General features: G+C 45.6%; 1 protein-coding gene and 1 long non-coding RNA gene across 2 annotated transcripts; both read left to right on the forward strand.

Annotated features, from left to right (window-relative positions):
* On the forward strand, positions 1-1246 carry LOC309355070 (vomeronasal type-2 receptor 26-like). Its single transcript, XM_081885530.1, has one exon. The coding sequence runs from the start codon at positions 269-271 to the stop codon at positions 1229-1231; it is 963 nt and encodes a 320-aa protein (XP_081741656.1). The 5' UTR covers positions 1-268; the 3' UTR covers positions 1232-1246.
* A 5238-nt stretch (positions 1247-6484) lies between these two features.
* LOC309355980 lies at positions 6485-16662 on the forward strand. Its single transcript, XR_014162679.1, has 3 exons — positions 6485-6787; positions 6973-7200; positions 15443-16662. It is a non-coding gene; the product is annotated as an uncharacterized lncRNA (long non-coding RNA).
* Positions 16663-16776: the final 114 nt, after the last annotated feature.

Below are 16776 nucleotides of genomic sequence, written 5' to 3' on the forward strand. Positions count from 1 at the left end.
ACCTTTGATTAAGATTTTGTTTTAATGGCATAAAGAGTAAAGCAAAACAAAAAAGAACAGAATGCTTTATTGAAATGTCTTGAACCTTCATGATAAACGGCCTTGGCAGAGGAAAATCAGGACCTGGTGTAACATTGTCCTTGGTAAAGCACTACATTTCAGGTTTTGTTGTATATATTCAAAAATGCCCAATTCTCATAGATAAATCATTGCTTGGAGTCTGTTGGGATGACAGGAGTACATAAACTTTAATCTATGCAACATTAGCATGGATTGTATGGTTTGGGACACCAATATTAACCTCATACTCATTGCTTCTTCTTCAGATATGAATGACTGTTTTAAATGTCCAGATGAATATTATCCCAACAAAAAACAGGATTTATGTATTCTGAAGGAAATAAGCTTCTTGTCTTATGAAGAACCTTTGGGGATCAGTTTAGCCACTTTTTCGCTTTCCTCTTCAATCATCGCAGCTCTGGTGCTAGGGACATTTCTGAAGCACCACAACACTCCCATTGTCAAAGCCAACAACCGGGACCTCACCTACATGCTCCTCCTCTCCCTCCTTCTCTGCTTCCTTTGTGCATTGTTATTCATTGGACAGCCTCAGAAGGTGACATGTCTTCTGCGACAACCTGTTTTTGGCATCATCTTCTCCGTGGCTGTTTCTTGTGTGCTGGCAAAAACGATCACAGTGATTCTGGCTTTCATGGCCACCAAACCAGGATCCAGGATGAGGAAATGGGTGAGGAAGAGGCTGGCCAACTCCACTGTGATTTCCTGCTCCTTTATTCAAGCAACCATTTGTATTATGTGGCTGGCATTTTCTCCCCCATTCCCAGAGGTTGATAAGCACTCAAATTATGGAGAAATTGTTCTAGAATGCAACGAGGGTTCTGTAACTATGTTTTACTGTGTCCTGGGTTACATGGGCTTTCTGGCTATGGCCAGTTTCAGTGTGGCTTTCCTTGCCAGGAAGTTGCCTGACAGTTTCAATGAAGCCAAATTCATCACTTTCAGCATGTTGGTCTTTTGCAGTGTTTGGTTATCCTTTATTCCCTCCTACCTGAGCACTAAAGGAAAATACATGGTAGCTGTGGAGATCTTTTCTATCCTAGCCTCCAGTGCTGGGGTGCTGGGGTGCATCTTTGCCCCTAAATGTTATATCATTGTTTTAAGGCCCGAACTGAATGATAAGGAACAGCTTATGAGAAGAAAGGCTGGATGAATGTGCAGGTGGGTTTTGCTCTAGTCTCCCAAACCAATGGATATTTGGTTTTTTGGGTGTTTATGAATTATGTTCTTCGTAAATTTGTTCTATTTCAATTTTCTTTGGACCTCTCTATCTTTTAAACATATATCGACACTCTCTTTCCTAAAATACAAAACGGTTGCACTCTGTAGCAAGATCTCTTTATGTATAAACATGTGGCCATACACTTGAATTATTTAGAGCAAGTCATCTCAAAACCCAAGAACCTAAAACACATCTTGATCAGAGTTGTGCAACTTACACTCTAAGAGTAAGGGCTTAGAGAGTTCAGCCAAATATTGCATGGCATGATTATATAGGATTTTGCCTGGTGCCTGAAGATATATAATAACGATACCAGGTGAGCCACCCTGGGGAGAGGACTCACCATTCTGGGAACCACAGCAGAAAAGGCCTGTTCTCATGTTGCCACCTTCTGGACCACTTGTGGAGCAGGCACAGGAAGAAGGGCCTCAGATGATGAGCACACGGTCTGGGTCAGTTCATTTGGGGAGGGGCAGTCCTTTTGACATTTTGGTTCTGAGCAACTGAAGGCTTAATAGGTCAAAACCATTACTTTTATTTGGCCTGGGCAACCAGTGCAATTGTGCCAGGATTGGTATTATATGCTCAAACTTTCTTGCACCAGTGAGAAACCTGGTTACTGAATTCTATGCCAGCTGTAATTTCCAAACCATCTTTAGAGGCAGCCCCACATATAACACTTTGCAATAACCTAACTTACAGGTTACCAAAGCATAGGCGAATGATATTAGGCCTTACTTGTCCAGATAGGAGCACAACTGGGCCACCAAGGCCACCTGAGCTTCAAGTGACAGCAGTGAATTCCCAGGTTGTGTACAATTTCCTTCAGAGGGAGTGTAACAATCAAGAGCAGGCCAGCTTCCATCCATACAGTCTAAGGAGCCCCTCACCAATGTCCTGCAATGGTAGATACTACCATATACTAGCTCCTCAAATACATTAAGTATTGCATTACATGGTAAAGAAATATGGGCCATAAAGGCTGCAGATTAGAAGAAACCCAGAAGATCTCAAATTCATAGAGTAAGCAGTAGTATAAGCACCTGGTGCTAAGCACTAAGGCAAACACAGTGACTTCCTGGGTTGTCAGCTCTCAAGGCTCATGAGCTCTGGTGGAATCCTCATTAACTTGTGCATGGTGCCCAGTGCCAAATCCCTGAACTGTTCCAACTGAAACAGAGAGGGTACTGCATTATACAATGTTCGGCAGTTGTTGGTCTCATCTCTTTACCCTGGCTTTTGACACTTGATATGCCAATTTCTATTACCCCCCTAAATGCTAAGTTGTTTAAAATACTGCTTCATTTGTTGTAACCCACCCCCGAGTGGGAGGACAGGTAATGTAATAGAGGGAACAAGCAAGCAAAACCCTTGTGAAGCTACAGACAAGGGCAAGCTTCTTGTGCCCTCTCTGTCATCCCAAAGGCTAAGGGGTTCTTTGGCATTCAGAAGCAAGAGAAGAAACAAGTGGCAAAGGAGGGATTTGATGCTACAGATGGAAAGGACTCAGCAGCTGGGTTGCTACCAATTAGGGCTTGCTCATCCAACAGTAAGACTTGCTCTGCCTTCCAACTTCATTGATGAGCCCGCCCACCACATTTCCTAATTAGAAGATGCCTCCCTCCCCACAAGCTGCAATATGTGTTGGTAGGTAAAGGTAAAGGGACCCCTGACCATTAGGTCCAGTCGTGGCCGACTCTGCTGTTGCGGCGCTCATCTCGCTTTATTGGCCAAGGGAGCCAGCGTACAGCTGCCAAGTCATGTGGCCAGCATGACTAAGCCGCTACTGGTGAACCAGAGCAGTGCAAGGAAACGCCATTTACCTTCCCACCGGTGCGGTACCTATTTATCTACTTGCTTTCAAACTGCTAGGTTGGCAGGAGCAGGGACCGAGCAACAGGAGCTCACCCCATCGTGGGGATTCGAACCGCCGACCTTCTGATCGGCAAGTCCTAGGCTCTGTGGTTTAACCCACAGCACCACCCGTGTCCCTATGTCTTGGTAAGTTGCCTTTAAATCTTCAGCACAGTGCTCCTAATACAAGTTTAAGTGTACATTAACGCCAAACTATGATGTTATACGTCTGAAGCCTTGGTGCCTCCCTCATCCAAGCCAAAGTGTCATTTGATACTCAACTAGGCGGAAGGTGTGGGGGAATCTTCAGATGTAACAAACAAGTTTCCTCCTGCAATTACACAGAGGAACCTCAACATTGACTTTGTAATTATTTTCCTCTGTCATTACAGCAAGGACTATTATTAATTTTGTTGCACGCTGAACCCCCTGTGGAATTCGAATAGGAAAGAAAAAAAGAAAGTTGTTATTTGGTAACTATACACACAAGAATTTATAAATACCGCTAGGGCTTAGTGGTATTTATACTTCAGAGTTCTGGTCTATTTAAAAACCGAATAAGCATTTAAATCAGCCTTTGCAGCTGTTGACATTGAAATAAGGGAGTTTTCTGCGGAAAGAATGTCATGTTTCTCAAGTGAAGATTTGCCTTCACACTCAGGATGGCGACTTTGCTTATGTTGCTGCTGGCACTGCTTCCTGAGATGACATGCAAGACTCACATGGTGAAGTGTCATGTCCATGATCCACACCCTCCACTTCACAAGTATCACCAGTCAGGAGACCTCATCCTTGGTGGCTTAGCTTCTCACAGCTTCATCATTTCCAATGCACTAGCCTTCACTATAGAACCCCCACAGGCATTGCCCGAAGAGCTTGCGTAAGGAGTTACTCTTTCTTCTATCTCTTTCTGTTTTTCTGAGTTTCTTTCTCTGAATACTGAAAGCCGTGGCATACTGATTTTCAACAAAGTAAAATATAAATAATGCAATTAAGGATATGTTCCTTGTTCCCAATAACAAGATAGTAGAACATAATTAAGATATATTTCTTTCACTGACTTTTATTGGCTTGCATAGCCTAGCTTCATATCTATTAATTTTGAAATCTGTTGTCATCCATCTTATCATGGAAATGAATCTCAGTGATGTGTGATGGATTTTGTTTTCTTCCTTTATATGTTCCAGAGTTCTTAAAATGTTTTTAACACATAAAAGGGGGCAAATGGACTTACAAAAAAACAACAACAACCAAGCGAGCAATTTTATACACCACACTGGACTGCATCCTGAAATGTGGTTTAAAATACTGTACTATTTCAAAAAGCAAACAATGATGAGAATGCAATAATTGTGATTTATAAAATGAGAGATATCTTTTTGATGCAGAATGCAATTCTCATTTCAGAGTAGTGACTAAGAATTACCAGCACATCCTGGCCTTGGCATTTGCAGTGAAGGAGATCAATGCCAACCCAAAGATCTTACCCAATACCACCTTGGGCTTCCACATATTTGACAGCTATTTCATTGCAAAAGGGACCTATCATGCTACAATGCTGCTAATGTCCAGCCCAAACAGAATGGTCCCCAACTACAAATGCGACATCCATCATCATTTGATAGCAGTCATTGGGGGACTGGACCCCCTAACCTCTCTTCATGCTGCAACAGTTTTGGATATCTATAAAATTCCACAGGTATAATGTATCCATCTCTGTGCTGAGCATCATGGATTTAAAGTTGTTGTTTTCCTCTCATGGTTGCATTGCCTGCCATATTTCACCTTGTGGTGCAGAGGCCAAAGTATATGAACTGGTGTGGTGAATAAAGCATAAGCTTAAATACCACAGCAAGACTCTTATACAGGGGATGTGATTTTGAATTTATTGATACAATTTGGAAAAAACACACAAAATAAATACTTTTAATTTGAAGAGAGACCAATTATGCAGGTTGAGTTTCATTCAGTCACTAATCTTTTGGGGGAAATGTACAAAAGTCTCAGGGTTGTAAACATCATTGCCTCACAAATTTAATACAAGCAGATTGAAATGATGGTGATTGAGTGGGAGTGGAAAATGGCAGCTTTTGGATTGTGCTTCTCAGAAGTGGAGTGAAAAGTTATGGAGCATAAATCCCATCAAATGAAAATTTAGATGAGAATTCATGGGACTCTGCTAAAATTAACCCACATGTGGTATTGAATATCTACTAGACTTTACTACATGAAGTTGATGTTATGCCCACATTGTGTTCGCAGGAATCAAGGCAGAAGGGTGTATGTATGTCTTTATGAAAGAAATTTGCATTTACTAAGGATTTGTGGTGCCGTAGCATAGGATCAACATGGGCATGCATAATGTTGGCAGAAGGGTGTCTGTGTGCCTTAATGCCGGGAGTACAAGCCCATGTTATAAAAGAAGCTGGGAGATGTGTTTTGACTGAAAAAAATGCGACAGCAATGTAGAGTGTCCAGGGTTTAAATACAGCAGGACACTTCTTTTCTTGGAAACATGGTACCTTTTTTGTTCTTCTTTATAGTGACAGTCTTCAGCCTCCAATTTTCACTTTTATTTGGTTTGTACGCTTAATTGGCTACAGTAACACAAAAGACTCAAGAAGTATTTCAGTATTATTTTCAGCATCTTGTATTGAGTGATGGAGCAACATGGTCCTTACTCAAAAGGAAACTAGAAATTTTGAATAAAAATGACTGAATATATTCATAAAACTATTCCAATTCTTTCTTTTTTTCTGCAATCCATTTTAGCTCATATATAGCCCGGCTCCAGTCATGGAGGATAAAACTCCAGGCCTTTCCTTCTACCAAATGGTCCCACAGGAAGCCGTTCAGTATAAGGGGATTCTCTCCTTACTTCGGCATTTCAGGTGGACATGGGTCGGACTTTTTACTATGGATCTTGAGAATGGAGAAAGATTTGTTCAAACTGTGGTTCCAATGTTTTCTTCTAGTGGCATTTGTTTTGCCTTTATAGAGAGAGTATCCAAATTTTCTCTTGTCACTGATCTTAAAGACTTATTACAGCAAGGTACAAAAATATATGATAAAATAATGAGTAGCAAAGCCAATGTGATGATCTTCTATGGAGAATCTTATTCTATGATATTTCTGAGATGGCTTCCATATTTATCTGAGCAAGAACATGGGAATATTAACCCAAAGGGTACAGTGTGGATATTGACAGCCCAGGTGGAGCTGACTTCTTTCGTTTTTCAAAGGACTTGGGATAAAGAAATAATCCACGGGGCTCTGTCCTTCACAATTCACTCCAATGACATATCAGCATTTCAACAATTTACTGCCGGCAGAAAACCTACCACCTCAAAAGAAGATTATTTCATCAAGGATTTCTGGCAGCAGGCCTTTGCCTGTTCATTTCCAAGTACAGGTGCAGAGGATGTGGATGGGGATATCTGCACCGGAGATGAGAACGTGGGGACTCTTCCTAGGCCTTTCTTCGAATTGAACATGATTGGCCACAGCTACAGTATCTACATGGCTGTTTATGCCATGGCACATGCTGTTCATGACATGTTCTCATGGAGACTGAAATCAAGAATGTTAAAGGACCAAGGGCAGTTGTCATTTCAAAATCAACAGCCATGGCAGGTAATGAAGCCAATTTTCTCTTCCAGTAGAGCACCATATCATGGGTGCCTAAATAGTCCGTGGTTTGTTCAATAAATTATATCCCTGATTTTTGTTTGTTTTTTCTTCTTTGATTCTGTTGCCACTGAATATATTTGTTAGACTGATACACAGTCTCTTCTTCTGGTTTTCTTTTTAAAATATAGTTCCATCATTTCCTCAGAGGCGTATTATTTAATAATAGTGCTGGAGATGAGGTTTCCTTTAACCAGAATGGGGAGTTGAAAGTTGGGTTGGATGTTATTAATTGGATTGTTTCCCTAAACCAATCCTTTCATAAAATTAAAGTTGGGAGGATGGATCCCCATACTTCTTTGCATCAAGTGTTCACCATCCATGAAGACGCTATAACATGGCAAAGGTGGTTTAACATGGTAGGAAGATATCCAGTTTGGAATGAACATTAACTTCAGTACTGTTTGTAAACATCATTTCACTTGATCGCAATGATTTTGTGATGTATGAAGAATTCTTTTTTTTAAGAATATTTTTTTATTAACCAACCAATCACATCAAATCAAACCAAATTACATAAATTCCAAATTACACAGCCGAATTTTAAATTTTTGTTGGGGGTACCCATTTTTCAAGTTCCGAAGGGGATCCAATCAACTTCTTGCTTCTTACTGCTGTTTTAATGTCCACATATCTAACCTTATGATGTTCACAGTACTATCCAGTCCTTTCTTATTATTTTTCCACATCTCTTGCTGTTATTTTCATATATTTTCCTTTCTCTTTGTGACTTCTGAAAGTCTCCACAAGCTGGTTAGAACAGTTTGTAATCCTGCGTGGATATTATTTTTTTAATCCAGTAGCCATATCCAGACGTTTTCCATATAACATCACTTCCATACATTAAAACAGTCTTAGCGTCATTAATCTTCACCAATCTGCCTCCTTTCTCAAAACCTCTGAAGAGATTCACTAGGAATGCAGTTTAAAAACAAGTCCGTTCTTCCTGGCGGCTATAAATCCTTTGGCAAGATGGCGACTCCGAATTAATTGCTGCGCCATTCCCAAAAGCTCTTATTGCTTCTCGATCTCCATAAAGCATACTTTTGGTTAAAGTTTATCTCCACACAGACCTTAATCATCCTGCTTGGGTCAGTTCAACCAACGATTCCAATGAGGAGGGGTTCTTGTAAATCACATAGAAGGAAAGTAAAAAAGGTTCCCCCCCATTCAGTCCCGTTGTCAACATACCCAGCCTTTGATGTATCTTCATCGTAAAATATTCCTGTTTCTCCAACCCGTCGTCTTCTTTCGCAGAGGTCACTTAAATTAGCAGACTTCACTTGAAATATGTGCATTTGCTTCTTTTGTAATTAATTATTCCAAATTGATGCAGCTAGTGCAGAGACAGTGTCCAGGAGAGCCGAGGTCCACACGGGGGCATTCTGCCTAGGGCCCTCACCCACTTCTTTCGAATTAGGGGGTGATTTATGGGCACAGCAGGCAAGGGCAGTGTTCCCCATTTCCTTGGGGCAACAATGGAGACTGCCTACTCCCATAACAGCCTCTTGATTACCCTGTGTGGGTCGGAGAGATGGTATTGTCGGCCATCTTCCAAAGTGCCCCCTAGTGGCCCCCGATGTATGAAGAATTCTTGAACCGGTCAGGGAAATTACAGTTCATGAACTTATTCACCACGGTAGTATTACAGATAATTATTTTTTTAAGATTTATTTATTTATTTGAGAAATTGATAGATGAACTAAATATATTCATCTTTTGCTTAGAATATATGTCAAATGATGATCTTTGGTTGAGATCCAAAGTTTGTCATGCACATTGATTTCATTGTATCAGTTCTGTCAGGGAACTGCCTTCGGAGACAGAGGTGGAGGGAAGGCTCCAGAGGGATGCTGGAGAGGGTCCCAGTAGGGAGAGAGGCAGCCCATCTGCTAGGGAAGGAAATCAGCGTAGCACCAGTGGAGAAGGGGGGCAGATGGGGGAATCGGCGTGGAGGCTCCAGGACTCCTTGCCGGAGACCAGCGGGGAGAGCACGGGTCCTCCGCTGCCCACACCCTCCCTGCGCAGAAGACTTCCACGCAGGGAGAGTAGGAGGAGACTTGGCGTCAAAGAACTTCTTTGCTGGAAGAAGTTCAAGAAACGCCCACTGACGGATTCTGCCAGCGATTGAGACAGCCACGGATGGGTGGCTGTCCGGACAGAAAGGGTTCACCCAGGTAACTCAGCCAGGTGTGGCGACGACTTACGCACGAGCAACCCCTAGAACCATTACAGCAATCTGTCAGTCTCTGATGCTGCTTGTGCGGAGCCCCAGAGAGGCAGCACGATGAGCCAAACAGGGACAGCCGCAGAGCCGTAGCAACCAGCTGTGATGCCAAGTCTGGTAGAGTGGAATCGAGACTTGGAACAGCATATAGCTATCCTGACGGCACGGCTGGAAGAGAGACGGGCTCAGGATGCACAGGTCAGACCCACCCCCATCGCAAGGAAAGTACCGGGGCTGGTACACAAGTTTGGGGGAAAACCCCAGGACTACAATGCGTTCCGAACGGAAATACAGTACGCTTTGGAACTGCAGCATAATGACTTTGCTGATGACGGGGAGAGGGTAGCTTACATTGTGGGGCACCCGGAGGATGGGGCGCGCAAATGGATCAGGCCCCTAATGGCGACGCAAAATTATGCCTTGAAGGACCTTAAGAAATTCTTCAAGGCAATGGATGCGATGTATTCCAGCGAAGTGGAGCAAAGTGTGACTCGGCGGGAACTGATGGGGTGCAGGCACGGGAGCCAGTCTGTTAGAGACTACTGGTCGCGCTTTGCGATGTTAATCCACCGGCTCAGCTGGGATCTGGACTCTGAACTGATACAAATGTTGTTTGAGGAGGGTTTGTCCCCAACAGTGAAAGACGAGTTGTCCCGTGCGCCCCGCCCACGGTCGATGGATGAGCTGACCAAGGCTGTGCTTGCGATTGGAGTATGGCAGGAAGAGCGGGCTCAGGAGAAACACGAAGTGAGAGGGCAACGTTGCCATGACTACCGCATTCCTGAAATACCGAGACAGCCTTCCCAGGCGGCTGAGCCAATGGAAATTGATGGCGCGCGCGAGAGAGAGGTTTCAAACTCCAGTGAAGGTCGCAAGAGGGAGGGGAAGGATTGGAAAACTACCAAGAAGTGTTTCCTCTGCCAGCGACCAGGACATTTTGCCAAGGTCTGCCCTCAAAGAAAAGCCTGGCAAGGGATGGTGTGGGCTGCTGGCTGTGAGGAGAAGGGGGAGGAAGGGCAGGCTCAGGGAAATGACAACGCCTGGCTGCCAACCAGCAGGGGCAGCAGCCAGGCCAGCAACCAATAGAAGTGCCCCAGCCTGACCCTCCCAAGGCAGCTATAGCCATAGAAGTGGTGCTAGAACTCCCGAATGGGCACCCAGTCAAAGTTAAAGGGCTGCTGGATTCGGGCAGCTCCTGTAATTTCTTCAGCAGGGACTTTGCTCTGGAGCACCAACTCCACCTGCTGCCCCTAGATTTTCCCTTGCAAGTGACCACCATCGATGGCAGGGAAATTCTGGGGGGGGGGGGAGTGACACACCAGACCCCGCCAATGTGAATGAGGGTTTCCAGGCACACGGAGACCATCGCTTTTCACGTGGCCACACTGGCAGGACCCCCAGTAATACTGGGAATGAGCTGGCTGGCACTGCATGACCCAGTAGTGTCATGGCATCAGCGGTCAGTCACCTTTGGGTCAGCTTACTGCTTGGAACACTGTCTGGGGGGGAAGAACCCGAGAATGACGGTGGCCAGGGTGGCTGGGCTGGCCGTGGAACTAAAAGGGGAGGTGCCACCACAATATGCCGACCTGAAGGATGTCTTCAGCGAGAAGGAGGCAGATAGACTACCCCCCCATAGGCCCTTTGACTGCCAAATCAACTTACTCCCAGGGGCTCAGCTGCCGGTGGGTAAGCTGTATGCCCTGTCCGACCGGGAGATGCAGGAGTTGCGGCAATTTATTGACAAGAACCTGAAGAGGGTGTTCATAAGGGAATCAAAGGCGGTAGGGGGGCAGTCTGGTGTTCTTTGTGGACAAAAAGGAGACTAAATAGGCCCAGATTAGTCATAGATTACCGGGCGTTTAATCTGGTATCAGAACCCATGACCTTCCCAATACCCAGGATTGACGACATTTTAACACGGGTGAGGCAGGGGAAATTTTTTACCAAGCTGGACCTCAGGGGAGCATACAATTTGTTTAGGATGAGGGAGGGGGATGAATGGAAAACTGCCATGTTCACCCCCCAGGGGCTTTTGAGTACTTAGTCATGCCATTTGGATTACAATCGGGCTCCGCCTGCTTTCAAGCTTTCATGCACCACGTGTTGGGGCCCCTGCTGTACAAGAATTGCGTAGCCTTTTTGGATGACGTCTTAATCTATTCGGACAATGAGAAGCAACACATCAGAGACGTCAGGGAAGTACTACAGAGACTGCAGAAGCACCAGTTGTGGGTCAAGCTGGAAAAATGCCAATTTCACACCAGAGAAGTCAGGTTTCTGGGGTACAAGTTGTCAGACAAGGGCCTAGCTATGGACCCAAGCAAGGTGCAGGCAGTGCTGGAATGGAAGGCCCCCAAGACCCGGAAGGATGTGCAGAGGTTCTTAGGGTTCAGCAACTTCTACAGGAAGTTCATAAAGAACTTTGCTCACTTAACCGCACCCATCACAGATTGTCTCAGTAGCAAAAATAAGTTCGCGTGGACAGAAAGTGCCCAGCATTCCTTTGAAAGACTGAAGAAGGCGTTTGCTTCGGAGGAGCAGCTCCTGCACGTTGATCTGGAGAAGCCCATGAAACTGGAGACGGATGCGTCCGACCAAGCGATCGGGGTGGTCCTTTTGCAGCCAGGGGCCAAGCAGAGCTGGAGGCCGTGTGCCTTTTTCTCAAGGAAGCTGAGCAAGTCAGAGCAGAAGTATACCGTGTATGACCACGAACTGCTTGAGATCTATGCAGCTTTTGGGCAATGGAGACATCTGTTGATAGGAGCGCGGCACAAGATCCAGGTCTGTACTGACCACAAGAACTTGGAATACTGGAGGACCGCGCGAGTACTCAACCAGAGACAGATTCGATGGGCTCAGGAGTTCTCCAAGTTTTCCTTTGAGATACGATACGTGCCGGGAGAGGAAAACGTAAGAGCAGATGCTCTCTCCAGGAAGCCGGAGTACATGGAAGGAGAGGGACCGCCGGTGGTCCGACACGTGTTTCCCGAGGACCGATGGGTGTGGGAGGGAACATTGGTTGGGAAACGAGAACTGACCGGGCTTACTAGAGACGACGCGTTCGCTCAAGTGAAAATCAGGGAACTCCGGGATGGAAGGGAAGACCATGGAGGGTTTGAGGAAAAAGAAGGGCTACTGTACTATAAGGGGGCACTGTATGTACCGGGGGAGACCTTGAGGGGGAAGGTACTCAAACAACTCCACGACAACCCAACAGCTGGGCACTTTGGACAACACAAGACCATGCTGCTCATCACCAGGCAGTTCTGGTGGCTAAAGGTGAGGGAAGACGTACGGGAATATGTACGGGGGTGCAACCGATGCCAGAGGGCAAAGGGGGAGAGAGCTGCCCCCGCAGGGTTACTGGAACCCTTACCTACACCGGGAAGGCCCTGGGAGGTGGTGTCCATTGATTTTATGACAGATTTGGCCAGGTCAAGGGGGAAGACAGCAGTCATGGTAGTAGTCGATCTACTGACGAAGATGTGCCATTTCATAGCTTGCTCACATGCAGTGACGGCAGAGGAGACAGCCAGGTTGTTTGTGGATCATGTCTTCAGGCTGCATGGGGTTCCCTTGAGGGTCATCTCAGATCGTGGGAAACAATTTACTTCCCGGTTCTGGAGGAAGCTCATGAGCTTGCTACAGGCTGAGGTGGGCTTCTCGACGGCGAGACACCCGGAAACCAATGGGCAAGCAGAAAGAGCGAACAGTATACTCCAGCAATACCTACGCTGCTACGTCAACGAGAGACAGAACGATTGGGTAGAGAAACTAGCAATGGCTGAATTTGCGTACAATAACGCTGAACATGTGTCCATGGGAATGAGCCCATTCATGGCCAATTATGGGTGTCACCCCAGGGCCTTCCCGGGGAGGGGGGAGGAAGGATGGAGTGTACCTGCGGCAGAGCAGTTTGTAGAAGAAATGGAGGCCTTGCACCAGCAACTCAAGATGAACTTGGAGCGGGCCAAGGAAGTTTACAAGAGGCAGGTGGACAAGCACCGCCGGGAGGGGGAAGCCATACGGGTGGGAGACCGGGTGTGGTTGTCAACCCAAGGGTTACCCTTAAAGGGAGGGTGCAAGAAGTTGAAGCCGAGGCGGCTGGGGCCTTTTGAGGTAACACAGCAGGTGAACCCCGTGGCATTCAAGCTCAAGTTGCCTGACAGCATGAAGATACATCCGGTGTTCCATAGGCCCCTACTCTCACCGTACAGGGAGGGGCAGGAATTTCTGGGGTGGGAGGGAGGAGTCACCACCCACCCACGGGTAGAGGAGAGGGAACAGCACAACCAAGCCACGGAAATACTCAATTCAAGGTGGCGAGGTCGCCAGGTGGAGTATTTGGTAGCTTGGGAGGGAGAACCCAGGTCAGAAAACACGTGGGTCCCCGCTGAGGCGATCAATGGCGGGTATCTGGTGGAAGAATTCCACAGCCTGTTCCCAGATAAACCAAAACCACTAGCGAGATTCTGGGAGGAAGAATTTGGAACCACAGAAGATGAAGAGGACTTTGTGGGTTTTTCTGCCTCTGAAGAGGAGGGAGGGCAGGTGTCAGAGGGAGAAGAATCAGAGCGGGTGGGAAGCGGGTTTTGAATCCTCAGAGGATGGTGACAGCTCCTTCAGGAGATTCCCTGCATCGTCGGCCAAGGAAAGGGACGAGGTTGAATCGGAAAATCGGGCCGGGGTTGGAGGGGGTCCTGGGGGGGAGGTGGATGTCAGGGAACTGCCATCAGAGCCAGAGGCAGAGGGAAGGCTCCAGAGGGATGCCGGAGAGGGTCCCAGTAGGGAGAGAGGCAGCCCATCTGCTGGGGAAGGAAATCAGCGTAACACCAGTGGAGAAGGGGGGCAGATGGGGGAATCGGAGAGGAGGCTCCAGGACTCCTCACCGGAGACCAGCGGGGAGAGCACGGGTCCTCTGCTGCCCACACCCTTCCTGCGCAGAAGACTTCCGCGCAGGGAGAGTAGGAGGAGACTTGGCGTCAAAGAACTTCTTTGCTGGAAGAAGTTCAAGAAACGCCACTGACGGATTCTGCCAGCGAGTGAGACAGCCATGGATGGGTGGCTGTCCGGAAAGAAAGGGTTCACCCAGGTAACCAAGCCAGGTGTGGCGACGACTTACGCACGAGCAACCCCCAGAACCATTACAAGTTCAGAGCACTCCATCTTTGAATATCACTTAAGATCGTTTTCATTCAAACATTCAAAATTCCATCAATAAGACCAAAGTACAGTAGTACCTTGCGTTACAAACTTCGCTCCAGGATGAGAACAGAAATTGTGTGCAGCGTTGCGGCGGCAGTGGGAGGCCCCATTAGCGAAAGCGGACCACAGGTTAAGAATGGACGTCCAGAATGAATTAAGTTCATAACCCGAGGTACCCCTGTATATGTAACCTTTATTCATTTCATTTATGAAATAATCTTCGGCAGTGTGGTTGAAACCAGCTCTATGAAAATGAAGGAAGTGAGAAAACCAGGTAGAATCTCCTCTTTTGTTCCCCACCTTTCCATCAAGTGGAAAACATTATTTCTTGCTTGCTTCTATGAAACCAGAACTTGACTATTTAGAACACTAACTCTATCATCTTCATAATGCCTAATGAAAAAGGCAATTAGAAGCATTTATTTTTACTTCTTTCCTTCTCAAACACGAAACCGATTTAGAATTTTTCTCCTGTCCTGTACCTTTTGGTTAAAAAAGGAAATAAAATCAATCTCTTTCTCTCTCTCTGTCTCTCTCTCTGTCTCTCTCTCTCTCTCTCTCTCTCTGTCTCTCTCTCTCTCTCTCTCTCTCTCTCTCTCTCTCACACACACACACACAGAGAGAGACAGATAGACAGACAGACAGACAGACAGACAGACAAACAGACAAACACAAGCTAGGGATGGGATGATCTATGCAAATTTACAATGAGCAACCATCATATGAAGAATGCATGGTTCTGATTTGCTTATGGTGAGCAGTCAAAAGCCGGACCTGCAACTGCTTTTTTGTTTGTTTGTGTGCCTTTGAGGCTTCTCCTGCATTACCTTCTAAGAGAGTAAAAGGAACCGACAATTGCTATGCCTGTCATACTTTAAGGCCTTTCCTTTCATTAAGTGTCTTCCCTCTCTGCAGACAAATTTGGAATCTGCTGCTCGTGGTTGTTATTACTGGATGTTAGACATGAAGATCTAGAAAACATCTCAGTTACAGAAAATGTATTAATATGATAGTGGGTGACAGGAGAAAGCCTGAACCATCCTTGGTGATTGGGGAGGGAGTTGGATTCTTCTCAGGTCTCTGCCCACTTTTCTAGTAACAGAAGTCAGCTCCACTGGAACCATAAAGATTCCCAGCTCTATATTTTATTTTGTTTCATGGATTAGGCAAGGCCTATTTCTGTATGCAGTGAGAGTTGCAGTCCTGGTTCAAGCAAGAAAATGAAGGAGGGGGAGCCATTTTGTTGCTACGATTGCACTCCCTGTCCAGAAGAGAAGATTTCAGACCAGATGGGTAAGCAATATCACATACAGAAATAGGAAGCAGATGGCCAGTAATTCAGAGGAAGGGGAATAAGCATAAATATATGCATGGAATATGGTTACAGGTTTTATTCTTTTTTTAAAAAGGGGGGGGGTGGTAAGTCTGAGTGATGCAGAGGGCCTTGTTGAAGATGCAAAAATCCAACCTGGTTTCCTTGGTGGAATAATTTGCCCTTGTGTTGAATGTGAGCTGATCGGCCCACGTCCTCCTTGCCTCATCTTCATCCCGTGACCTCAGAACAGGCAAAAAGAAGGGTTGGTTTTACCTGTCTTCCTTGTATGAGTTTCTGTGTTTATAAGGAATCTCCTCTTGAAATCCCATTCAGTTCCACAAATGCAGTGTGACTAACAGTTTATCAGCTCAACAATAGGGAAGTTGAAATAGGCTTGGAAGATTATGGCCTCTGTGGTTCATATTCACCTTCCCCAATCCTGTTGTCTCGTAAAAGGAGAACAGGGGGTTTGGCTTCTGGAATATTTGTTTATATAAAATACACAGTTGCATATAAAAATGTTACATTTACATACACACACACACACACACACACACATTTTCCTTCTGACATACCCTGCCTCTCAGCCTCTGGGTCCTCACGTAGGGTCCAAACAAACTCTCAGCTCAACTACAAAAGTTTTGCAATGATAAGAGATCCTGGAAACAGTGGACATCACCCTAGTCTTATGGACAGGCACAGGGGGGTTGGTTCTTCCTCAGGCTCCCCGCAACTATTCAGCTGCACACCCAGTTCCAGGAGCAATTGGTTTGTTGAGTTTCCCAGTTGGTCCAAAGGGTGGGGAAAGGGCACCTCTTCACTCACAGCCCATTGATTGATTGATTGAATCTGTATACCCCCCTATACCAAGAGGTCTCTATTTTTTATTTTTTTATTTTTCCTGTACCACTTTATATTTTTAAGAAAAATCTCAAAATGCTTTACAGCTTATTGAATCAATAAAACAGAAATAAAACAATCTGAAGAAAGTTGAATATAGAGTATGCAGTCAAAGCAACATAACAGCAAACTAAAATATTATCTTAATGATTTCAAAGACAAAACATTTCAAAGGAGGTCAACTGCAGAATACATATTCAACATAGTAGGGCTGAGTGAATGTGGACCCCACCTCCTAGGCAAGGTGGAAAGGGCCTTGCAGGGAGCGGCCTTGACACCTTCTTC

Source organism: Podarcis melisellensis, assembly GCF_964234715.1.
Source record: "Podarcis melisellensis genome assembly, chromosome: 13".
Classification (NCBI taxonomy): domain Eukaryota; kingdom Metazoa; phylum Chordata; class Lepidosauria; order Squamata; family Lacertidae; genus Podarcis; species Podarcis melisellensis.